The sequence below is a fragment of the Moschus berezovskii genome, chromosome 24 (assembly GCF_049115385.1).
Source record: "Moschus berezovskii isolate FMDL1 chromosome 24, NW_MosBer_1.0, whole genome shotgun sequence".
Taxonomy (NCBI): domain Eukaryota; kingdom Metazoa; phylum Chordata; class Mammalia; order Artiodactyla; family Moschidae; genus Moschus; species Moschus berezovskii.
Window position 1 is genome coordinate 8,557,337 of NC_142483.1, and position 27,232 is coordinate 8,584,568.

At 39.5% G+C, this 27,232-nt stretch overlaps 1 protein-coding gene across 2 annotated transcripts in view; it reads right to left on the reverse strand.

The window, feature by feature from the left end:
• SMARCC1 (SWI/SNF related BAF chromatin remodeling complex subunit C1) overlaps positions 1 to 27,232 on the reverse strand; it is a 129,267-nt gene that overhangs the window by 28,156 nt on the left and 73,879 nt on the right. The window contains exons 22-25 of one of the 2 annotated variants that reach the window (XM_055413703.2): positions 10,870 to 10,925; positions 8,697 to 8,811; positions 7,890 to 8,041; positions 2,762 to 2,896 (exon numbers count right to left, since the gene is read on the reverse strand). In XM_055413703.2, the coding sequence (XP_055269678.1) occupies positions 2,762 to 2,896; positions 7,890 to 8,041; positions 8,697 to 8,811; positions 10,870 to 10,925 (458 nt within the window). Of the gene's footprint in view, positions 1 to 2,761; positions 2,897 to 7,889; positions 8,045 to 8,696; positions 8,812 to 10,869; positions 10,926 to 27,232 lie in introns of both variants that reach the window. The other variant, XM_055413702.2, reaches the window with a different exon arrangement.

The following is a 27,232-nucleotide window of genomic DNA, read 5'->3' on the forward strand; positions in this document are numbered from 1 at the left end:
ATTTTACAGTTTGGAGGACTTCTGGCTGTTGTGACAGTGAGCCTCCAAATGGGCCCCTATGACCCTGCTTCCTAACACTGAGGCCTTGCCCAATGAGCCCTGCCAACCTACGGCACTCCCAGCCCCAGAATCAAGGCTGGGCTGTGGGGCTCAGAGAATACAGCAGAAGCACAGGGTTATGACTGACAAATTGAGGTTATAAAAGATACTGTGGCTTCCAGTTTGGTTGCTCTTTTACAGCTCTTTTCAGTCGCTTGCTCCAAGAAGGGAAGCCACTTCATGAGGAACACTATGGAGATGCCCATGTGGTAAGGGACCAAAGTCTCCTGCCCACATCCACGTGAACAAGCTTGGAGGTGTGTCCACCAGCCCCAGCTGAGCCTTACGAGGATGGCAACGTAATCAGAGACCCTGAGCCTGATGCACTCAGAAAAGCTGCTCCCGGTTTCCTAACCCCTAAGAAGTGTGTGAGGTACTGTTTTCAGTCACTGCTTTGGGGTAATTTTTTACACAGCAGTAACTAATACAGATATGTTACTGACATTCAGTGCCTAGGACTAGGGACTGTCTTACACAATAAACTTTCCTGCCTCAAATGTTGATTTACAAGAGACAGGTTGATCACCAAAGGATGTGAGTGAGAAGAGTAACCTTGTGTGGTGAAAAAGATTCAGCAGAATGTTTTACCCATGTTTTAGGTTGCACTTTTTTATTCAGACTATTCTGCAAAATGTTTTATGAGCTCAATTAGAATTTAACATTAAAAAAAGATTCAAATAAGAAAAACACAGAGCAGTTAATTGGAGATAAATAACTATTAAAACTCCAGAGCACAAGGAAAATTTGGAAGGGCTAAGAACCATCACACACTACCCCTAGATGTCTGAGAATCTGTGGAGAGAACCAAGGAGGGACTGAGGGCTCTGCCATTCCAGGGGACACAGTCTTCCACTACGGTGGTTTAAGAGTGATGCATACATAGGTTCACCCTCTGAAGATAAACTTTTATTTTTCAAGCTGAGAAAAGAGCCCCACGACAATCTAGACATAATTGTATTAAGTGCCCAGACAGGGTCATGCTAATCTTCCAGGCTAACATATCATTTCTGCTTCATGAATGGGAGCATGGCATCCAGGTGCCAGGGGGAACTACACAATCATCATGTGAATTCTGCACGTATCGATAATCCATTCTATAGTAATAGTTCCCTGTTATTCTAAACACCCTATAAGAGTCTATCAAATGACAAAAGGGCAGCTTCTTACGGTAAGATAAACATAACCACTCATTCTTCAAAGTTCCAGCTCACCTCCTGGATGTTTTCTCTAACATCCTCTCCACATCTTCCAGGTATGTTCCCATAGGAACTGAACACACAGTACTGACACCTATTCTCTGTCTTCCCTGTTAAACTAAAGTCAAGTTCCCAAAGTTAAACTTTCTTTTTCACTTTCCCAGCTTCTGACACTGATGCATTCATTCGACACTTAAACAAGCACCCATGATGTACGAACAAGACACTCAAGAAAGAGTACACACTTTGGTAAGGGAGTCGCGTGCATGAACTAGCATTTACAATACAGTAAGTGCTCTGTTAGGCTGCCTCAGCAGCAGAGATGGAGGACACATCACCCACAGGTGCAGGAGGTTGGCAAAGAGCAAGAAAAACACCTTGCTGGTGGAAGAGCAGGTGCACACAGGTGGATGAGAACACAGCCATGAAGGAAGCCTGCATCTGGCGTGCGGTGGCATGGCTGGTGCTCAGAGACGCAGATGGGACAGGGTGGCCAGAAGCTCCTGGGACAGGAGAGGGCAGGGGATGTGAGAGATACTTAAAGGGCTACGGGACTGGGGATAAGAGAGCACAGGGTGTAGGCAGGATAGGTACTGAAGCAGCCTATTCCTCATGGGGCCAGAATGTAAGAGGCAGAACAGGTCTTAGAACAAAATGAAAATGGGCTATTGTGATAGTTACTGAGCTAGTCAACATGAATCTGCCAGAGGACTTGCCTGGACTAACAGCAAAGAAAGAGTTTAACAGATGCAAATGGATCCTTAAGATTAAAGCTATTCTGGAATAGTTTAAGGTTGTCTCATTTAGAGAGACCAGCATATGGCATGCTGACAAAGAAGTCAAAACAATCCGAAAAATTCCTAACTACTAAATCCTCAAACTTAGCCATTATTTAGAAAAGTTATCAATTCCTTTCCTGGTCAACTCATCCAAAAAAACTTCCCCAGAGAACTTCATCTCTGTTTCTCAGAAGAAAAAAAAAAATTCCCTCAGATAATCAAACGTTCCCCTGCTTCTACGTTTCTTACTTCTTGTGGCTTCGCTTATTCTTGCCCTTTGCCTGTTTTGGTCTTGTTTGGGGCATATCAAAAATGTACATCCCCCAAAATGCTGCCTACAATTACTCCTCTAGACCTGGCTCTCCACAGGAGAGAGGGAACACAACACACAGGTAACACAGTAAGTCTAAGATCCGACTACTGAAGAAGGGAGAATCTGATACCTTCAAGTATCTGCAAAGCCATGAAGTATAAGAAGCTGAGGTTTAGATAGTTATTTTCAGATTTCCTTTAATTTACCATCACTGACTGATAATCCTTTTGAAAGGGCAAAGCAAATACAGAAAAAGTCAAATGATAGCGATGGAGACCAACAAATTAGGTTACCATATTTTCTTTAGTTTGCATTTTATGAAAAGTGATTTAAGTTAACTGACAAAAAGCCACTATAAAATTCCCATTACTTACAGCTTCTTTCTCTCTGTCCATGATAGTTTCTAGTTCTTCAAAATGTCGAAGTTTAATCTCCAGTTTCTTCATTTGCGTCTCAACCAGGAGAGCTACCAGAGACTTGATCTTTCTTTCTTCCACGGCAGCCAGGTGCTAAGGGCAAGAAATCATTTGAAGTATTCAGGTAAACATTTGCTTAGAAAACAGTAAGACTGCTGAAATTGCTACTGAAAGTGGTAATTGTAATTAAGAATGGTGCCCTAGATGCCCTCTTTGTAAGTTTCTACCATTTATTTCAATTTAACAACTATCCATGCCTCAATTTCTAGTACTTTGATACAAATCAACCCTTTTTAAGGATTAAAAGGCAACTCCTACCATGAAAATCTGCTCCCTTCAAAGAGCCCACCAGGGAAGAGAGAATGAATCAGGGCCTTGATGGGCAAAGAGAAGGACACCATGGCCTGCAGGGCACTTCCCCATCTACCACCGAGCCTGCCTCCAACCCTCACTCTGTAACTCTGCCTTTCCCTCTGTAGGAACTGTCCAGGGGCAGGCAAGCAGTGGTCTCCCTCAGCACCCAACATGCAGATGCAAAGCCCCTAGTGAGGGTCTACTGGAACAGGGAGGAGAGGAGGTGAACAATACTTCACCCCTAGTTTGAAGATATACAGGAAGACATTCTGGAAGAATGTGCCACTCACTCCCTGCAACAGGACTGATGAGTCCTATTCTCGTTTTCTGTCAACTCAGCAGCACCCAGAGGAAGATGCCACATCACTCAGAGAAGATGAGAATCACCCAGAGAGGATGAGGATCCCATAGTTGGCCAATGTCCTGACTATATGCAAAGGATCAATCCCACTTTCTCCAGACACCATCCAAGAACTTAGAGCAACACAGCCCCGATACTATCTTCCACTATTTTATCAGCTGAATTTGTGTGCTTATCTGGCTTCTACACAAGGTTTTGAGAATTAACACAGGGTGGCTGTCTTACTGATCTGTATTTCTTATAAAATCTAGGAGTGAACATGCACAAGGAGTTTAATATAGGTTTTGGGGAACTAAAGAGAACACTTATTAAATAAGAGCCTTATTTTTCATTCTCTTATAGTTGATAAAGAAAAACAGTTTTATATTTTTGGAGACTTATCTGCAGGAAAATTCAGAAGTGTAGGTGAAAGATTTTATGAAAGAATCTACAACTATTAATGGTCATGTTTGCCTCCTTTAACTACATTAAGCTGCATCAATAATACCAAAAGTTAAAATAAAGATTACATGATTCTAAGTCTGCTATCATCGACAGTGTTATAATTCTGTACTTCTGATATAAAATTCAATACGCAAGGAGGTATAAAATAAAAAGTAACTTTCCTTCTCACTTGTATCTCTTCCTTCACAAGAGACTAATGTTACCAGTTTCTAGTTTTGTTTTGCTTTTTGAAATGAGAATGGGAATCCTAGAACTCTGATGGCTTTGGCAGAAAATGTTCTACTTTTTTGAGAGTAATACAGGAACTCAGGGAAAATGAAAGTGAAAGTCGCTCCGGAAAATGAAAGTGAAAGTCGCTCCATCGTGTCCAACTCTTTGCGACCCATGGACTATGGTCCATAGAATTCTCCAGGCCAGAAGACTGGAGTGTGTAGCTGCTCCCTTCTCCAGGGCATCTTACCAACCCAGGGATCGAACACAGGTCTCCTGCATTGAAGGAGGTTATTTACCAGCTGATCTGCAAGGGAAGCCGGGGAATTTAGGGACTTCCCCACTCATTAGCAAATAAATACAGCAAAATACTTCCTCTCAAAACTGAAGATCACAAGTTATTAAACACAAAGGGATTATTACCATGTAAGAAAATAAACATTAAAAAAAAAGATCCACAGCAATGAACTTTGGAGATTTAAGAACACAAGACTGAAAATTCTAAAAATTTTCAGACAGACACACACAAAAAAAGGTTACAAACGAAAATTCAGACTATGTTAGACTTCTCAAAAGAAAAACTAGGTTTTTGAAAACAAAGGTAAAAATGCCTTCCAAATTTTGATGGATAATAAATTTCACTCTAGAATTTCAAGTACAACTTAATTAGATGCAAAATAAAGACAAATTTCCAAAATCAAGTACTCAAAATCCTACACATGCTATTCAAGAATGTGTTCCGGTTAACTTCATGTAAAATGAGAAAAAGATACAATTTTCCTATCTCGAGAGAGAAGTTCAGGCATAAGGGAGCAAGTTATGAAGTATTTCTGAGGGATAAGAAAAAAAATCTTCCTGATGTCCTAAAACTAACACCCAGTTACCATGAAGACAAATCTCCTTTTTAAAGTAGGTGGGTATGGCATGGTAGTAGAAAAAAAACCTGAAGTAAGTGTCTATGTGGTCTTAAAAAAAATGTGATTTCTGCTATCTTATGAGAACTGAATCCTATTTCTACTGATAAAGGAGGACACAGTCTATTTTCTGGAGTTTCTAAGTTTATTCAGCAGTAGTTCTGGTGGATTGTTTCTTCCAGCTAAGCCCAGATGGAAGGCATGGAGAGCACGAAGCCAACAGTGCTTTCTCACACCCACACACCACTCTTCAGGTGATGAAAAAGCGGATCTCTCTACCCAAAAGCCCGTCATCTGGCAAGGACAGGGAAAGCCAGAAAGCATGCCCACTCTATATGTTTTGGAGCTAGATCTAGAACCTCTAATTACCACTCCATGTCAGAGTGTGACAAACAAGTAAAACGTATCAAGGAAAACTCTTAATAACAAAGCTGTTTATAGACTCAGAAGAACAAAAACAAGAATAACAGAAAACTTGGATAGGCTAGATAAGGTGTACTAATGACAGTAATTTAAGTAAATTCCTTACTCCTTAATTACCACGTAGCACAAAAATGAGTATGTGTGCTGTGAAATGTATGAGATCCAGCTGTTAAGTAGCAGGGAACAATTCATGTGCCAAGTTATGTAGTGTGAGCATCTGTAACACTTCCACAGTCAGTGGAAGACATAGGTGTTCCAAGAATGAAGACCCAAGTTCCCAGTCTATTAGAAACAAAGAGTGAAAGACTGATGAGGGGGTGGAAATTCAATGACCTGGACAGAAAATGTTCTTTGGACACTCTTCTAAACGTCGTACGGACTATCCAAGGGCCATGGTAACTGATCCATAAGAGCAGTTCCTCTGTAATGAAGGAGTCACACGGCAGTGGCAAGGTGGTCAATGGTACAAACGTTTGTGTCCAAAGCACGAAAAGACGTTTGAGACTTTTTACGGTCATCCACCACTTTAATTCCTTCTTTGGCAACTTACAGGGAAGCACACACAGTGGTGCGGAGAGGAGGAATAACGGAAAGGGACAGCAAGAGCTCAGGACAGACAGGCGAGAAACGACACTTGAGAACTGAGAAGGGTCCCGATCAGGGAAGACCCCCGAATTCCCTAAGGAGTTTGAGCCTGAAGAGACAGGGAGGCCATTTAAGAAAAAGTACCACGCTCATATTGGTATTTTTAATGGTTTTTCTGCATATGATTTCTTTCATAAGAAGTAACTTGTTAGGAGGCAGGCAGCATCTACTTCTGAAAGGAAGCAGTCACTGGAAGGGATATGAAGAGGCTAATGCCGAGCAGGTAAGGTTATATACACAGCTTGACATGCATGCTATTTATACGCCTATAGATGGGTTCAGCCTGTGAAAAAATCTACCAGTTGTAGACATATGTATCTACTTATTTGTGTTTAAGTTATACTTCAATGCAAAGGTGACCTGAGTGAAGACTGGGCGGACGGCTGTGTTTCAATTCAAAGGCATAAAGGAGGGAAGCCCTCCCGGCTTGGCTCATTTTTAGAGAAAACATGCCCAATTGATGACAGCATGAAGAGAAATAACTTGGACAGCTTAGAGACAATGAGATAGCCGGGAGTCCAACCTGGCAGAAGACAGACTCAAAAACCGCTTCCAATGAAGGAAGAACAAAACCAAACAAATATGAACAACAGTCAAATTGCTGTCCCCATCAGTATTCACTTAAACAAGAGTACCTCTCACAAATTCCTAGACATTGGGGGTGGCAGACAAGAGAGAATACCTAAAATTATACTTAAGAACCATGAAGATCAGGACACATCTTTGGAAGAGACTGGCTAGTATGAATACGCAAGACCTCAATCTATTCTGAAGTTAACATTCAGCTGGGGTATCTGACTGAACAATTCTGTGACCCGTGAGCAACCCTCCCCAACACCGTCTGCACCTACATCAGATGGGCAGGCACTCAAAACAGTGCTCTTATGGTTTGAAGTGGGTCATCAATGGATCTGTGTGGCAGGTTATAAATCATGCTACACAGATTAAACTCTTGAAGAAACAGTTCACAACAGCTAAACAGTCTGGGGTAATTAAACACCGTGAAAAACACCTTTACCAATGGATCAAGAACAGGTCGAGATAAAATGATTAGCCATGTCCAGTAACCACTGCTTAACATGTGGTGACCTATAATGAAAGGAGACTACTTTCGAGGGTAAAATAGAAAAGGGCGAATAGATTTTTTAAACTTGACATATTCATGCCTGGAATGCTCTAAAGTACTAACTTAACACAAAGCAGGGAAAATAACATTCTCTTTTCTTCTTAAATATGCTGGGAAGCCAATACCTTGTTATAAATAGAGAAAACCACCCCCAGAAAAGCTGGCAAATTCAAGAAGAAAAAGCTATTTTAAGTTCCTTCTTCTTCTTTCCAGTCTGTAAGAGCAGGGTGAAGTACTTATACAAAGAAACAGATTTCTGTCTTAAAAATTACAAATGTTTCAATCTGGTAGAAATTATTGGAACTATAGTCCAAGACAAGTTCTGCAGGCACATTTAAGAGACTTTAAATTCTGCCTTCAATCACTGCAGTCTTCAGAAGATTGAATGAATGACACAATGAATGAACTGAAAGCAGCCACCATTTAGGCCCAGGTCTGCTATTTCCACCATCCTGCTGCCCATGGAATTTTTAACCTAGAAATGTCATTCAAATAGTCATCTCCTATGAGGTACAAGGCTCTCTATACTAAATATTCCTAGTAACGTCAAAACAATACAGCCATTCACGGCTTAAGAGAGCACTAGGAAAAGAGCTGTCAGGGGCAAACCTTGGCTTTCGTTGCAGCTGAGGCAAGAGCAGCTGCTGCGGCTGTGGCTACGTTTCCTTCAGAAATTTCATGTTCTACTTTCTTCTTCCCAACATCACTTTCTCTTTCTTTACAAGAATCAGTGAGTTCCTTGTTCTCTTCAGTCTCCTTTTCTTCTGGGGGGAAAAAATCAGAAAGCTTTATTACCAGTGTGCCCAGTTTGAATAAGCCATCTTACTTCTCACCTCTGCCACATGACGAACTAGGACTGATGTTACAAAGAGATCTCAGTGCCTTTCCCTTCTTAAGATTTCTGTTGATCCTCTCCATGCATGTAAGTCAGCTTCTATTTGAGACGGATTTTCTAAATAGTACACTGTCTTCTCTGAGCTCTCTATGTAGTTTCCTTTGGACATAAAGGAAAATTCAGGGGAGCTAAGTCCTAAGACCAAAATGTTTGTTCATCAGTCAATGAGATGCTCTGGGAAATCCTAGGGTCTGGAGGAAATCAGAAGCCAAGAACAGGCACCTCTGGAAGCCTTTCAAGTTAGGCAGGATGGAACACGCCAGCAACGAACTGGAAAAAAAATGCACTGAAGTACTGACTTCAGTCACAGCCTAACAACTTGCTTGTCTCTGTATCGCTGGAAACAATGTAGTCACCAGCACGGTGATGGTGCCTCAGTGCAAAATGAGACTCAAATCTATATTTACTGTTAAGAAACATGTAGCAAATGAAGGACTATTTCTACACAATTTAACTGCTCACATTTCTCCAGTGCTTTTAGTGTTTTACATAATAAAGTCCATAGAGTTTCCTCAAATTACCTGATTTGGTATCCTCGCTAACTTCACTATCCTGTTCCTTTTCACTGTTTTTTTCATTTTCTCCGTCGTGTGCTTTATCACCTTCATCTGTTTCATTTTCCCCTTTGTTTTCTGCCTGAAAGGGGTACAAAAGAAAAGGACAAAGAGTAAGAAAAAGAAAATAAAAGGTCCTTTTACCAGTGATGTTATCTTAGAATAACAGAAGGTTCCACTATTTTTGGCAACAGGTGGACTAGGTTCAGAAAAGTCTTACAGAGAAAAGCTGGAAAAAAGTCAATAAACTCCAAAAAATACCTCTCACTATCCACAACTCCTGAATGCTCATGAGACTTCATGTTTCTTAAGTACAGTCCCACCCCATCTGCTATAATGCTGGGGACACAGTGTCCAGAGAGTATCAGTGTGACTTATTTACATTATTTACTGGTTAAACAAACACATGGTTAGTCGTCTGTATGCTTAGTTGCTTAGCTGTGTCTGACTCTCTGCGACCCCGTGGACTGCATGCAGCTTGCCAGGCTCCTCTGTCCTTAGGGACTCTCCAGACCAGAATACTGGAGTGGGTAATCTTTCCCTTCTCCAAGGGATCTTTCGAACCCAGGTTTCCCACATTGCAGGTGGACTCTTTACCATCTGAGCCACCAGGTAAAGTACTAAAAGTTATTTAAAATGCACAGTACAAGAAGGTCCTACTGTACAGCAGAGAACCATATTCAATATGCTATAATAAACCATATTGGAAAATAATATAAAAAATGTATATGTATGCATAATAATCATTTTGTTGTACACAGAAATTAACACAATATTGTAAATCAACTATATTTCAATATATAAAATGAATAAAAATACATAAAATGTACAGTATCAACCAAGAAGCAAAATGAAATGCTGCCAAAATTAAAAGTTGACAAAGCTCTTCAACACAGCCATCTGCAATGGCTTTTAGGAAGAGCCACAACAGAGCAATCAGTGATCGTGTTCTAGAGACTGAAAACTTCAATTGCTCTATCTATGGTCAGGAGCTGGCACCATTTATCGATTTTGAAATCCTTGGACAAATTACATAACATCATCTATAAAATGAAGAGACTATCACTGACTTGATGAGGCTGTTTTAGAAACTTGATAAATTCATAAATGTAAAGTATAAAGCACAGTGTTTGAGACGCTGTAAGAACAATCATTAATTTTACTATGATTCCTTCGTCTCCTTATCTATATACAATGATAAAGCGCCAAAAGGAATCAAGACCCTAAATCCTTGCTTCATTTAAACAGTGACTGACTGATTATCCTGTACCCCGATCTTGAAGAGGCATGACAGTTCTGCTCTGCTTGGACTCCCTCACATTTACAGCCTTCATGAGACAGGGGTCAGAACACAAACATGCTGGGCACCTGGAAGCCCTCAGCACACTGGCTGCAGTGTTTCCCCCTCTGCTGCCAGCTGGAATATCTGATTTCCCATTCTTCATTTCAAGCCTTAGAATTTTACCTACTCTTTAAAACATACTTCAAATGTCACCTTCTTGTTAAGTTTTCCAAATATTTTTCTGCTGACAGCTAAGTCTCCCAGAAAATTCCTCAATACTCTAATTCTCTTCTGGCATAAGTGCAGAACGCAAATCCTACAATTCAACAGTTTTAAGTCTTCAAAAGTCTTTTGTATTCATACTCCCCAACTTTGTCTGAAAGAATTACAGCAGCAGAAGCTGGAAGAGTGGATAGATAAATCCTCACTAAAGTGAAAGTGAAAGTCACTCAGTCATGTCCAACTCTTTGTGATCCCACGGACTATACAGTCCATGGAATTCTCTAGGCCAGAATGGGTAGCCGTTCCCTTCTCCAGGGGATCTTCCCAACCAGGGATCAAACCCAGGACTCTCGCATTGCAGGCAGACTCTTTTACCAGCTGACCCACCAGGGAAGCCCACCAGGGAATCTAAAGTGTGGATAAATCCTCACTAAATAAAACAAATGAAAAATGTCCTGTATTATGTCTTATGAGAACTGCACCTTAAGCCAGGAAAGTGAAAATGGTTGACAGAATCACTTATAGTCCCGAGAGGGACTCAAAAGATCAAAATAAACCCAAACTATTATGCTGTGAAAGACAGTGCTCTCTGTGGCTTTTCTTTCGTGGGAGAGTTCAAACAGACTGACATTTTACCTTTTCAGACTGCTGAGCATCAGTATCTGTTTCCATTTTTTCCTCTTCAGCTCCTTCTACAAAGGAATAAGAACAAATAGTACAAGTGGGGAAAAAGTAAAAAACTATTATAAAGTTCTGAGAGTATCTGAAATACAGCTACACATAGTAATACGGATAGATCTCACAACCAGAAGGTTGACATAAAACCACATATGCTTTATGATTCTACTAATTTAAAAATCAAAAGCAGGTGAAAGTAATCTGTGGTGTTAGAAATCAGGACAGTGGTTCACCAGGAAACCCAAGGGTGGCTTGGGGTGCTGGTAATGATCAGTTTTCTTGATCTTGGGGCTGCTTACATGAGTGTGTTTAATTTGTGAAAATGCACTGAACTGCCCACTGTGGGTCTCCATTTTTCTGTACACACAAAAATTAAAAGTTCAAAAACATTTTTTAAGTTAAAATAAAAAAAGGCAAAAATAAAAACAATTTCTTATTCTTAAAGATACTTATTGAGTATTTATTTTGAGTCTGCCAGGTACTAGAGAAACAGTTAAGAGCTAGAGTTATTAAACTTCAGGAGCATGATCACATTCCCCAACACGCACACACACAGAGATACACACATACCAAAGAAAGAAATCAATAGAAAGTGTAACCTATTCTTAACAACAACAACAACAAAAATGTGATCAGAAATTAAGCCATAAAGCTAGTTTTCACAAATGTCAAGAAGTCAATGACAATGACCCAGTCAGTAACAAAGTTGTCTTACCACAGTGCAATGAAATTAGAAGCTTAAAATACACACTTCTCTGTGTTTGGAAACGTAATTTTGAGATTCAGTAAAAATACCACTTATGGGAAAAGGTAAAACGTGCCTTTTTTAGATTAGAAAAGAAATAACGGTTCAAAGTCTATAAGCTGTACATTCTTTATAGGAAAGCAAGAAAGAAAAACAGAATAGAGGAGGTAGACAGAAAACAAAAAGGGCAAAAAAAATTAAAGATATAAAAAAAATACAACAGAGTTTTAAAATACATATGGAAGAAAGGCCATAACTACTGATAAAAAAATCAAAGGTCAAAAAGGAAGTGGTAACAACCTACTGAAGAGGCGAAATATTTACAATTAATATTGACTGATGAAGGGTTAATATTCAAAATATATAAACAGCTCCTACAAGTCAATATTTTAAAAAGCACAAATAATTCAATGAGAAAATAAGCATTAGACCCAAATAAACACTTTTCCAAAGAAAACAGACAGCCAACAGGCACGAGAAAACAGGCTCAAAGTTGCAAATCTTCAGAGAAATGAAAGCCAAAATCCTAATGAGGTATCATCTCACACTTGTCAAAATGGCTCTCATCAGTAAGACCACAAGTAACACATGCTGTCGAGGATGTGGAAAAGAGAAAACCCTAGTACACAGTCAGTGGGAATGTAAAATCAGTGCAGTATGGAGGTTCCTCAAAAACAACAACAAAAACCCACTATATGATCTAGCAATTCCACTCCTGGGTAAATATTTAAGGAAATGAAAACACTAATTCGAGACATTAGCATTCCAATGTTTGGAACAATATTATTTACAGTGGCCAAGACATGGATACAATCTAAGTATCCAACAAAGGATGAATGGATACAGAGGATGTGGGGCACACACACACAAATATTACTTAGCCATAAAAAGAACAAAATTTCACACTGCAACAATAGGATGGACTGGGAGGGCATTACAGTTAGTGAAATAAATCAGGCAGAGAAAGAGAAATATTCTGTGTTATCACTATATGAGAAACATAAAAAATAAAACAGACTCACAGAATAAATTAGTGGTTACCAATGAGGAGAGGGAAGGAAAGAGTGGTAAGATGGGGAAGGGGGTTAAGAGCACAAACTGCTATATATAAAATAAATAAGTAACAAGCAGCACTATTTACAACAGCTAGAACACGGAAGTACCCCAGATGTCCAACAACAGATGAATGGATAAAGAAGCTGTGGTACATATATACAACGGAATACTACTCAGCCATAAAAAGGAACACATTTGAGTCACCTAGTTCTAGTAAGGTGGATGAACCTAGAACCTTTTATACAGAGTGAAGTAAGTCAGAAAAAGAATATAAATATCATATACTGACACACATATATGCAATCTATAAAGATGGTACTGACAAATTTATTTGCAGGGTAGCAGTGGAGAAAGACATAGAGAACAGGACCTAAGGACATGGTGGGAGGGGAGAAGGGAGAGGGTGAGATGTATGGATAGAGTAATATAGAAATTTATAATACTGTATGTAGAACAGATAGCCAATGGCAATTTGCTGTATGACTCAGGGAACTCAAACAGGGGCTCTGTGACAATCTAAAAGTGTGGAATTGGGAAAGAGAGGGAACAGAGTTTGGGAAGGAGGGGACATGGGTGTGCCTATGACTGATTCTTGTTGATGTATAACAGAAAACCGGAAAATTCTGTAAAGCAAATATCATTCAATTTAAAAAATTAGGTGGCAAAAGAAAGAATATATTCTACAGCACAGAGAACATAGCCAATATTTTATAATAATTGTAAAGTATTATAAGCTATAAAAATATTGAATCACTATGCTGTCCACCTGAAACTAATATTGCAAATCGACTATACTTTAAAAAAAAAAAAGGAAGTGATAAACTGCTCTGAAAAAGTTTGTGCCAAATAAAGCAGAAAAGCTAGATCAAATTAACAAATTATGAGAAAACTGATTTTCCTAAACAGATCTGGGAAGAAGAAGTATAATAACTGAAAAAGCTTAAAAACTTAGACAAAAACACCACAGATCCAGATGTTTTTACTGGGGAATTCTACCAAACATTTAGGGAAAAAAATGATTATAATCTTCATAAATTTTTCCAGAGAATATGGAAGACAGAATACCTCCTAACTCATTCTATAAGGCCAGTAATAACCTTGATTCACAAATTGAATACAGACAACAGATAAGGAATATTATACAGGCCCCTAGGCTAAATCTCATTCATAATCACAAATGAGAAACTCCAAAGCAAAATACCTAAAAACAGAAAACAGCAGTGTATTTAAAAAGGTAATATATTATGACAAAATAATATGACAACAACAGAAGACTGATTTAACATTAATGTCTATCAACTTATTTGCTTATATGCATAAAAGTATCTGATAAAACTCGCCATCTTTCATGACAAGCCAGCTTTCATGACAAGGGCTAAAAATAAAAGGAAAGTTCCTGAGCCCCCCGGACAGTCAGTGATAATCCTATAATATAAGTCATTCTTCAAGAAGAGACGCCTATAGTATTCCATTTATTATCAAGAGCAAGACATGAATACACGTTTAACTACTTTCCTTTGATACTGCCATAGAGGTCACAGCCTAGGTAAGTCAATAAAGAAAAAGAAATCAGAAAGGGGTAGAAAGGAAAGAAGAAAATAGTTATGATCTGCAGAAAATAAAATGATGTACAGGAAGGTTACTGGAAATAAAGACAGCATTGCAAGACAGGTAGTTATAGAATTAACAAACAAAACCAACTGCATTCCAATATGCTAACAAAAAAAATCAATTCTAGATAAAGAAACATGAAAAAAAACAATAAAACCTGAATGATCTCTTAATCACAACACAAAATGTGCCCATAAATAGAAGACAAAACTATTAAATGAAAATAAAGGACTTCTTTACATTGAGATACCAAAAGAACAAGTAACAAAATAAAACACATGCCTCACAGTAACTAGATTAGTTCCTTAGATTTATAAAGAAAAAGGTAAACACTATGGAAAAGTGAGTATAGGACAAGAACAGTTATTCCACAGAATGACATATGGCTGATAAACTTAAGATACTCTAATTAGTCATCAGAGAAATGTAATTTAAAACCAAAACAGAACATCATTTACACTTGCTACATCAGCAGAATCCAATACTAGGAAGGTAATGGATCAAGATTGCTGGGAGAAATATCAATAATCTCAGATATGCTGATGACACTACCCTTATGGCAGAAAGTGAAGAGGAACTCAACAGCCTCTTGATGAAAGTGAAAGAGGAGAGTGAAAAGGTTGGCTTGAAGCTCAACATTCAGAAAACAAAGATCATGGCATCTGGTCCCATCACTTCATGGGAAATAGATGGAAAAACAGTGGAAACAGTGTCAGACTTTATTTTTTTGGGCTCCAAAATCACTGCAGATGCTGATTGCAGCCATGAAATTAAAAGATGCTTACTCCTTGGAAGGAAAGTTATGACCAACCTTGATAATATATTAAAAAGCAGAGACATTACTTTGCCAACAAAGGTCCGTCTATTCAAGGCTATGGTTTTTCCCGTGGTCATGTATGGATGTGAGAGTTGGACTGTGAAGAAAGCTGATCGCAGAAGAATTGATGCTTTTGAACTGTGGTGCTGGAGAAGACTCTTGAGAGTCCCTTGTACCGCAAAGAGATCCAACCAGTCCATTCTAAGGGAGATCGATCCTGGGTGTTCATTGGAAGGACTGATACTAAAGCTGAAACTGCAATACTTTGGCCACCTCATGAGACGAGTTGACTCACTAGAAAAGACTCTGATGCTGGGAAAGATTGGGGGCGGGAGGAGAAGGGGACGACCGAGGATGAGATGGCTGGATGGCATCACCGACTCTGTGGACATGAGTCTGAGTGAACTCCGGGAGTTGGTGATGGACAGGGAGGCCTGGCGTGCTGTGATTCATGGGGTCGCGGAGAGTCGGACACGACTGAGCAACTGAACTGAACTGAATGGATCAAGTGTTACTGGTCAACTTTGGGGAGAAACTAGGAATTTCCTAAAACAATGTTACTCACAGAAGCAGTTCACAACAAAATAAGTTAAGCAAGAATGTTCAAGGTTCAATGTTCAAAAAATGTTCAATTCTATTTTCTCCTTTCCTTTATTAAGAAATTCACTTTATGAAAAAGTGACAACTGAATTAGTGATGCATTCACCTTAATGCACTGCAGCAACTACACTTAAAGCAGCACCATATCTAAGCAAAACTTTGTTATGTCAGTGTACAGCTGAACACTATTCAAAAATTCATGACTCTTAGTCCTGGGAGTAGGAAAGTGAAAACATCAGGTACAAGGGAAATAGAAACTACAGGTAATGTTCTAATTCCTAGTTCAGATGAAATATGTAACAAGAATTAAGATATATTAAAATATAATAAAATGATGTGAACAAAAAAGCAAATGCAGATGGAGCTTTTTTAAACCCTAAAACCTCAAAAGTTACTTTTAATTGAATGTACATTAAGCCACCTTTGCTGGATCAACTTAATTACATACTGAATAAGTACTATGTGGGAGAAATGCAGTATTTTCTTTAATAAAGGTAATCTACATTTGAAATAAATAATCACAATCTATAGCTCTGCATTCTAAAAATAGAACATTCTCTACTGTAAAGCAAGCCAAATTTGATATCAACTCTTATAATTTCAAGATGAACAATATATTAATATAATATTAATATCTATTCATAAAAGGATGGTAGAGTTAGAGACAGACTCTCTGTAAGGGGGACTATCTAAGATGAGTGTTCAGACTTTAAGGAGATGTTTATTAAGAGTTTAATTATGAACTGTATACTTCTCAGGATGCTATGTGGAAGAGTAATGGTTTCTATTCTATAAAACATTTTGTTAAAGCAGCTATTAGAAATCTTCCTCGAAAGAGAGAGTGAGCATGTGCACACATGTGTTCTGTCTTTGGTCTGAGTTCTGGTCAGAAGTGTAAAATCTGAAGAGGTTGCAGCCATTCACATATCCCTTAATGTCATCCTGTTGCTGATCAACTAGAAGGTTAAGAACCCTTCCCTACAAACATATGGCCTGACCCATGTCTGCAGAGTTAATTAAAGATACTAGAATGAATAAAAGAAAATACCCAACCTATAAGAAATCACATAACATAAACTAGTGAGCCACGGGCCAAAGACAGAAAGAAAGTTAAAAAAAAAAAAAATCCTCTGACCAGGTACTTAACGCTGCATCAGCCAAGGGAAAATATCGACATCACAGTTCACAATTAGTTCTTATGCAGTAGATCAGGGGTTGGTAAACTTTTTCTGTAAAGGGTCAGACAGTAACTATTTTCAGGTCTGCAGGCTCCTACAGTCTTAGTGGCATCTACGCAACTCTGCTATAGCAGCATGAAATCGGCTACAAAAGCAGCTTGGAAATGAATGGGTGTGGCTGTGTTCCAATACAACTTCATGCACACTGAAATTTAAACATCATATACTTTCTATGTATCACAAAATATTATTCTTTTGGTTTCATAACACATTAAAAAATGTAAAAACCATTCTCAAATATTGTGGGCTAAATAAACATAGGTGGCAACCTGGAATTGGCCCAAGACCCAAGATTTGCAAGACCCTGCTTGAGAAAAATAGGATGAGCTCTGGATACATACTAATGAGGCTCGAATTCTGTCCCCACAATTTACCAGCTCAAGTAACACTGAGCAAGCTACTTAGCTGACAATGGCTTAAGTTTACTAATACACAAAAAAAGAGTATTATTATTATTTCCTTCACAGGGATAGAGCTAAGGATTTAATTATTTCATGTAAAATGCTAATAACTGTCCAGCTCATAGTAAGTGTTCAGTGGCAAATAGTCAAATCAGAAAGCTCAGCTGGCTGCACGTGAGCTTTTCAGTGCCCTCTGGTGCTGCTTCAGTGACAACAAACGACTCTCAATCTTCCCTGGCTGCCAAAGATGTCACGCAATCTGGTGTGTCATCTGTGACGTCCCCCTCACCATGTGATCTTTTCTGTAAAGGACCAGATCAGTTTATAAAATGACCTGCCTGGCTCCCACTCTCTTGTTACTAACAACTCAAGAGATATCTGATCAATCCGGCTGACAAGGGGTCAGCAAACGATGGCTGCTTTTGTCAATAAAATTTTATCAGAACACAGCCACGCTCATTTGTTTTAGTATTGCCTATGGCTGCTTCTGCACCACAAACGCAGAACTGAGTAGTTGTAACAGAGACTGTCATCAAAGGCAGTAAAAGTAAAGCTTTTCCTTTACAGAAAGAGCTTGCAAACCTCTGTAATAGAAAATTCATCCTAATATGACAGCCCTGCTTATGAACAAAGATAGTCTTGGAGACACTGACAGACTCTCAAGGTCTCAACTTGAATGATGGGAATTGAGGGACACTGGTGGTGAGATGTGAGGGTGGCCTCATCGGATCCCTGCCTCGAGATTTTCATGTCCTTGTATAAATTCCTCCCAAGTGTGAGCAGCATCTGTGATTTACTTCTAGCCACAACAGAAAACAGCCAGAGTGACAGGATGTTAGATGATACAAGACCCTGTGCTGTTACTAGACTCGCTCTGGAGACTCCTTGTTGGATCAATGAAGTGTGCTGCCATGCAGGGGAGACCTCAGTGGCAAAGAGTCCTCAGTGACCCTAGGAGCCGAGGGAAGCTTCCAGCTGACAGCCAGCCAGAAACCAAGGCTTTCAGTTCTACAACCGTAAGTAAATTAATTCTGAGAACAAGAGTGAGCCTGGGGATGGATTCTTCAACAGTCAAGCCTCCAGATGAGAATGTAGCCCCGCCACCAACTTAATTGTTACCTTCTGAGATCCTCAACAGAGGACACGTTAGGCTGTGCATAGACTTCTGACTCACAGCAACTAGGAGATAATAAATGTACTGTGTTTTAAGCCATTAATTTTGTGGTAATTTGTTTTGCACCAATAGATAACTGGAGTGGGCAGCTATTTTCTCTTCCAGGGGATCTTCCAGACCCAGGGATAGAACTCAGGTCTCCTGCACTGCAGGCAAATTCTTTACTGTCTGAGCCACAAATGCATGCATGCTTAGTCGCTTCAGTCGTGTCTGACTCTTTGCAACCCCATGGACTGTAGGCCGCCAGGCTCCTCTGTCCACGGTATTCTCCAGGCAAGAATACTGGAGTAGGTTGCCATGCCCTCCTCCAGGAGATCTTCCTGACCCAGAGATCGAACCCAGGTCTTCTGCACTGCAGGCTGATTGCTGAGCAACCAAGGAAGCCCATGAACAATATCCTTAGCAAAACCAAAATGAATAGAGATAAAGAAATCATTTCCTAAAGTCTTGAGGGAAATGGAAAAGTTAGCTTTGAGGAAAGAATTAACTGTTTGCAAAATACCTGCCTTTAATAAAGTATGTTATAAATAACTAAGTTATGATTCTCCTTGGAAAAGAACAACGTTTATTTGTTGAGAACATTCTTACACATCATCTGTAAACTGTCAGCAGTAATTTTCTAGAACAGACAGAACAATGTTACTTCTACAGAGACTCTGGCCCTCTTCTCTACAAGGTAAAAGCCTTTCAAAACCAGTCCCACACCTCCACAGCTGCACTTGACCAGGAACTCTGATCCCCACAGACTTCTTGTATTATTTTCAAAATATGCCACCTATGTTCACTCCTTCCTTTTTCATTCTTGTTTACAAGGTCATTTCCTTTGTGAAGCCTTCCCTAACTGACCGAACTATAAGTAACTGTGCTTCCTCCACATGGGCCTCTACTTATAACTGTATTTCTTTTTATAACAATGTCCCCTCTCCCACCATGAATCTTCCGAGTACAAGATGATTATTTCATTCAGTGACTGATTCACAACATGTGGTCCAGGTACCCTGGGAGTTCCCAAGGTTAAAACGATTTACAGAGCAACACAAAGATGTCAGTCCCCTTTGCACTCTCACTAAGTGTGGAGTATGACTCTCCAGATGCTACAGGATGAAGGTAGTCACAGAAATGTGCATCTATGTATCACCTTGTTTTAAAAACTTTCCCAGTTTCAATTTTTAATACAGTAAAAAATATCAACGATATAATCCAGATAAATGGAAGTGTTTGGGGTTCCTTGATATTTTTAAATAGTCAAAGAAGTCCTGAGACCAAACAAATTTTAGAAATGTGATTCCAATAAGTTTTGTCTTCCCAGGGAAGGGGAAAATGAGGCCCATGGTAGGAACTCACAGTAGGAACATTTCTGGGAGAATAATCAGGTCATTCCCTGTATTAAAGTCCAAACATTCCATAAAGCTGGCAATACCGTCCAAGCAAGCTCATGAGCCTGTATCATTCTCTATAACCTCACTCCGGCTTCTGTATGCTGTTCTCTTTCTACATCCTTATTTGAATTTTGTATTATGGCCAACCTAGTTTACTTCTCACCTTTTAAACAACCTTCCTTTTCCACCTCTGGGCCTTTGTTCCAGAATAAAAAATTATACTTGTTCCAAGCTAGCTCAGTGACATTCTAAACCTCTTTTTCAATACTCAGCTCAAATCCTACTTTTCTTGTGAAGTCTTCTTTAGTCTAAAATTACACAACCCATTATGTTCCTTCTTATAGCACTTCCTTAGTAGTCCTCAACAATACTATACTTCATTCTATCACCAATCCTCCAATAACAAATTATTTTTCTATGTTTATGTAACTCATCATAAAACATAGCCCCAATTATTAGTATTACCTGTCTTACATAACTGCCCCATAGCAAGAGAGCTATATCAAGTAAGCATAATATCTGATTTGATTTTTAAAAGTCACCTAAAGGCAGACAACTATATACACGAAGCCAATTTCTTCCTAAAAGTTCTTGTCCTATCATCTACTGAATGAGTCATTAGAGAAGTCACTTAAGTCCTGGCTAGTCCTTAGAGGTTAAATATCCTATTCTGAACAGCTCAGAAGTCTGAATCTCTATTTCAATGCCTCTTGATACAGATCTGAAAGAGCCCTTAAAATATAACAGTGACAAAGAGAACAGAGAAGTCCACTCCACATGACACAGCCTGGAGATCAAATACTGATCCCTGTTTCCTTAGGTTCACGAGCCTAGCATGGTCTCACAAACTGGTGTTTCAGAAAGGCGTGATTTTAAAGATGTTATGGGAATCCTCAGGGTGAGAAGAATGAGGCTATTTATATGCTATAAACAGTATCTGCAGCAAGAATCTTAACAGTCACTTCTGGGCTTTATGTTCCTGGAAAGTGACCTTTTCAACATTATTATTATCAGGATGCTCTTCTTCATCTCCTGATGGACTACAGACTAGTTCTTAACCTTCTCAAAAACTAGGAATAATGAGTTGGGTTCTTCTAAACATAGCTGTGACAAATGGCTCAATATACACTTCTTGAGTCCAGTATTCCACAAGGCATTCAGGAGCTCAGGGGACAATTCACTCATTGATATAAAAGAATCTTCTCTGAACACTCTCTATATAATAATATCTGTGATTCAAGTTCCCTAAAAGCATAGTCAATGATGAGGAAAAAGCATCAATGAACTTATTAATCTTTCAAATTTCTCTAAACCAGAATTAAGATACAATGAATCTACTCAGCAGGCAAAACAATAAAATAAAGTAAAACCCATACTTCAGAATCAGCTCAATCGCTCAGTTGTGTCCAACTCTTTATGACCCCATGAACCGCAGCACACCAGGCCTCCCTGTCCATCACCAACTCCCGGAGTCCACCCAAACCGATGTCCACTGAGCTGGTGATGCCATCCAGCCATCTCATCCTCTGTCGTCCCCTTCTCCTCCTGCCCCCATCCCTCCCAGCATCAGTCTTTTCTAGTGAGTCACCTCTTCACATGAGGTGGCCAAAGTATTGGAGTTTCAGCTTCAGCATCAGTCCTTCCAATGAACATCCAGGACTGATCTCCTCTAGGATGGACTGGCTGGATCTCCTTGCAGTCCAAGTAACTCTCAAGAGTCTTCTCCAACATCACAGTTCAAAAGCATCAATTCTCCGGCGCTCAGCTTTCTTTATAATCCAACTCTCACATCCATACATGACCACTGGAAAAACCATAGCCTTGACTAGACAGACCTTTGTTGACAAAGTAATGTCTCTGCTTTTCAATATGCTGTCTAGGTTGGTCATAACTTTCCTTCCAAGGAGTAAGCGTCTTTTAATTTCATGGCTGCAATCACCATCTGCAGTGATTTTGGAGCCCAGAAAAATAAAGTGATCCACTGTTTCCACATCTATTTGCCTTCACATTAGTCAATACAAATGGAGGGTACAATAATATGTATTTAACAGACTCCTGATTGGCCCCTGAATATACATGCACATTCCAACACCCTAAGGGGAAGGGCTGATGACCTTAAGTGGCTAAGAGTCACTGTATTATGATATTAATTTAGGAAAATGTCCTTATTCTTAGGAGACACATGCTGAGTTACTTAGTGGGGATGAAAAGAATCATGAGGTATTCAACTTACTTTGAAATAATCCACAAAGATAATAAAATAAAATTTGTTTATTTAGATGCCTAGGTAGATTAAAATGGCAAAGTTGAACCTAACTGGTAGGCATAGGAGACTCCACTGTGCTATCCTATCAACTTTTCAGTATGCTTGGCTACAAATAAACAGATGATCAGAAAGGTAATTCTGTTTCCTTTCCAGGTCAAATTAAAAAAAAAAAAATGAAGTTCTTTAATAAAAGGCTTGGTGATAAAATAAAATTTAATATTCAAACACAGTACATAGTTATTACAAAAATACATCAATTTAACAATTCCTGGATGGGGTCTATTCTCAGCCTAACAGAATAAAACATTAAAACACAGGTTACACCCTGACATTCTTCTGCTCAAATCCTTCCTTTGGCTCCACCTCCAAGTTTTACAACGGCCCACAAGGCCCCTCACTATCTCCCCTGACCTGCAATCCAGCTACCTGTCTGTGATTCTCCTTGCTATTCCTCCATCCAGCAGGCAGCTCCTGTCCAGAGGCCTATATGCTGGCTGCGCCCCATGCCTTGAACCCTCTGATCTTGGATGTCTACACAGCTCCCTTCCTCATCTTCCACTTACATCCTTGGTCGAATGTCACTTTCATGGTGAGACATTCATTCCCCTACCCATTTAAAATTGCAATTCCCCACACTTCACTCTTATCGATGCGTCCCTGCTCTGATTTTCATGATGCCAGGTACCAACCAACACACTCTATATATTTACATTTAATTTATACATTCTGATTCCATCTTCCACCTCTAAAATAAAAGTCCACAGGGCAGAAATTTTGGACAAATTTGTTTACCAGTTCTCCGACACCTAGAACACAATGAGCCACCATGATAACACAACATATTTACAGTCTCATTTATCTCTGAGTGAAAAGGTGGGTGGGGCAGGGCATAGAGTCTAGCTTAAAATTGATCTCCCATCCAAGAACGCTTATGTTTTAGGCTCATACACTGAATCACACTGACTGAATTTTTTTGTGGGTTTCTTAACACTTAATCCTGTACAGATGGATCACCCACAGCCACTCTTCCCAGTGGTCATGTATGGATGTCAGAGTTGCACTATAAAGAAAGTGGAGCGCCAAAGAATTGATGCTTTTGAACTGCAGTGTTGGAGAAGACTTTTGGGAGTCCCCTGAACCACAAGGAGATCCAACCAGTCCATCCTAAAGGAAATCAACCCTGAATATTTACTGGAAGGACTGATGCTGAAGCTGAAACTCCAATACTTTGGCCACCTGATGCAAAGAGCTGACTCATTTGAAAAGACCCTGATGCTGGGAAAGATTGAGGGCAGGTGGAGAAGGGGACGACAGAGGATGAGATGGCTGGATGGCATCACTAACTCAATGGACGTGAGTCTGAGTAAACTCCAGGAGTTCGTGATGGACAGGGAGGCCTGGGGAGAAGGCAATGGCAACCCACTCCAGTACTCTTGCCTGGAAAATCCCATGGATGGAGGGGCCTGGTAGGCTGCAGTCCATGGGGTCGCTAAGAGTCGGACATGACTGAGCGACTTCCCTTTCACTTTTCACTTTCATGCATTGGAGAAGGAAATGGCAACCCACTCCAGTACTCTTGCCTGGAGAATCCCAGGGATGGGGGAGCCTGGTGGGCTGCTGTCTATGGGGTCGCAGAGAGTCGGACACGACTGAAGCGACTTAGCAGCAGCAGGGAGGCCTGGTATGCTGTGGTCCAAGGGGTCGCAAAGAGTCAGACATGACTGAGTGACTGAACTGAACTCTTCCCAATATATTTGCCTGACTCCTTCTGTAGAGCCTATGTGTTCAGGAGGGCCTGGGTCTTTTTCTATTGTATTTGCCATACTATATAAGGCAAAACATACAATGGAGCCATTAGGCCTTTAATGGTTCCTGTTTAATAAATGAAAAATACACAAACATACCTATATAGTTTACAGAGGAAAGAGGTTGAGGAAAGAAGAAAGGGTCAGAGATATTTAGGTTCAAATTTTAGTCCGTTCTTACAAGCATGCCAATGTAATCTGCCAATACCTCAGTTCCTTCGCTCCTATATAAAAACAATGCCACTTTCTCCAAAGGGTTGTTCTGAAAAGAATCTCAAATGACCAAACAGAGAGTCCCTATATAGGAACTTCCCTGGTGGTCCAGGGGCTAGACTCTGCACTCCCACTGCAGGGGGGCTGAGTTTGATTCCTAGAAGGGGAACTAGATCACACAAGCCACAACTAGATTCCATATGCCACAACTAAGACTCGCCAACCACAATGAAATAAATAAAAATATGAAAAAAAAACAACCCTATATAATGCATGAAAAATATGGATGCTCAGAAAGAAATGTTGGTTTATAATGACTTCCAAGCAATATTTAACATTTCTTTCCATTTCTCTTATCTTAACTTCTCCCATCTTTCCCACAAGCAAATAAAATCTCATGATATTTTCAGGTTTAATAAGAAATGTCTCAAAAATCAGTATCATTTTTTCTATTCCTAGAATGGTCTCTGGTCAAACAAAAACCCATAAAAACCCATACCAAAAAAAAATCAGTAGACACTAATCAAAGACTAGAGTGTTAAAGAGGATAAACTGAACAAAATCCTAAGCTGACATTTCTTTACTAAATAATTCTCATGAGAAATCATAATAAATGAAAAATACGGTGTTCCAGACCTAGTGTTCATTTATCTTAACTTTTATTTTAGCAAATACTCCCTTGCAATTCACAATAAAAAGTTAGATAAGGGACTGCCCTGTTGGCACAGTGGATAAGAATTCACCTCCCAATTCAGGGGACAGGGGTTCAATCCCTGATTCAGGGATTCCACATGCTTTGGTGTAACTAAGTCCATGAACCACAACTATTTGAGCCTCTGCTCTAGAGCCTGTGAGCAGAGACTACTGAGCCCCCATGTTATAACTACTGAAGCTGGTGCACCCAGAGCCTATCCACAACAAGAGAAGCCACTGTAGTGAGAAGTGTGCACACCGCAAGGAGAGAGTAGCCCCTGCTTGCCACAACCAGAGAAAGCCTGTGCAAAGCAATAAAGACCCAAGGCAGTCAAAAATAAAAACAAATTACAAAAAAAAAGTTAGCTGGGCTTCCGTCTATGGGGTCACACAGAGTCGGACACGACTGAAGTGACTTAGCAGCAGCAGGCTAATGAGAGAAATCCAAAGTCTTGCATTTCATAAGGAAACATTTTTTCCCGTATTGTTTCATCATCATCAATACATATTAGTGCAACTGCAAATTAAGTATCACAATAGAAAGTATGATTATTCTACCATCCAAGCATATTATCTGATAAGGAAACCCTGCGCCATCCTATTTTCAGATCTGTGTGCTATGTATAAAAAGTCTAAGTTTAAATGTACATTTGATTCTTTCTCTGAACTTGGAATGTGGTTCAGAAAGATAGGAGGCATTCTATTGATTCCCCACTACAACTTTGCTGAGTCAATTCTACAGGGAGCACCACTTGCTGTTTCCTAATTTATTCTGTTAGTCACAGCCCAAGATAAATCACTTAAGCTGTAATAGGCCAGCATTAGTTACAGAATTCTGTTCATGACTCATTTAGAAATATTCACATTATCCTGGTTCTTTCCCTAACCCTTATTAAATGGTGGCTATTGTTGTTCAGTCACTCAGTCGTGTCTGACTCTTTGCGAACACATGAACTGCAGCACACCAGGCTTCCCTGTCCTTCACTATATATATCCCTGAGTTTGCTCAAACTCATATCCATTGAATCTGTTATACCATCCAACCATCTCATCCTCTGTCATCTCCTTCTCCTCCTGCCCTCAATCTTCCCCAGAATTACGGTCTTATTAAATGGTAAAAGGACCCAAATTCTGCTGCTGCAACTAGTGAGTACACACTGCACTTCAAAAAGGTTAGCTGGCAAGGCTACCTCCAGGTACTATGAGTGAAGCTTATTGTTCATGTCATTCAAAGAATCACCCTGTGGAGTCTCCAGTGCTTCCTGCAACAGTCTGATTCAAGCTTTGTATACTGTAGAAACCATACATTCACTAACGAATCAGAAAAATCTAGCCTTACAAGACTAAGGTTGCTTGATTTTGGGGGGAGGTGTGGGGAAGAAGTCCTCTTTTAAATCCCACTAAACCAGAAATGGCCAACTTTGCAACCTGTTTCTTAACCACTAATGCTTTATGGTATTATCTACCAAAAAATTTTAAACAGATTTATATGTAAAAGCATGTCTCAGATACCACAAAGTACAGAAACACTTTTTGAATCAAATAAGAAGGCTCTGCCAACCCTTTTCAACTCCATGACCACAGGGAACCAAAAGACCCTACAAATGAACCAAAAACACACACAAAAAAGTTGAGCAAAGTAAGACCTTTCCCAGGCATTCAATAGACCCAGGTTTTCCTGGCCTGAACTGGGCACTGCCACATGGTAAAGAATCAATAAAAAGCAACAGAGTCGTGGCCTGGCTGGCTAATTTCTGTCTTCATCTAAGAGAAAAGAAAATAGTGTATTTTCAAAGTCAGAAATACTGTGGATACTGTAAATTACTTTTTAATTCAAAGCCTTGGTACTCCGGATTAGTAACCAATATTAATAACAGTTAGGTCAATAATGTGTTCTTAGGGCTGGAGTGAGAGGTTTCATGAATCTGAAAGTGTTTTCATATTTGCAAAATAAAGCTGCTAAATTGATACTTTAAAGAAAGCAGAGGAAACAAGAGGGGTAGTAGATCCTATGGTAACTCACGGAAACCGTGAGATTCTAGGCTAGAAGAAACTTTACTAGCATCTACTCAAACCACCTAGAACAGAGCACCAGGAGTTCAAACGGTATCATCTATGGAGTACTGGCTGACAATTTTAACTTCATATTATCTTTATTCTGTAAGAATAAATAAAAAAGACAAAAGAAAGCTACTGCAGCTGCACAGATTATATAAATTTCATATAACTATGACAATGACAGAACTATCAGGAAAGATGACAGCAATAAATATTTAGCTTGAGTTATTAATCAGAAATTGTTTCACAATGAATGAAAAAATTA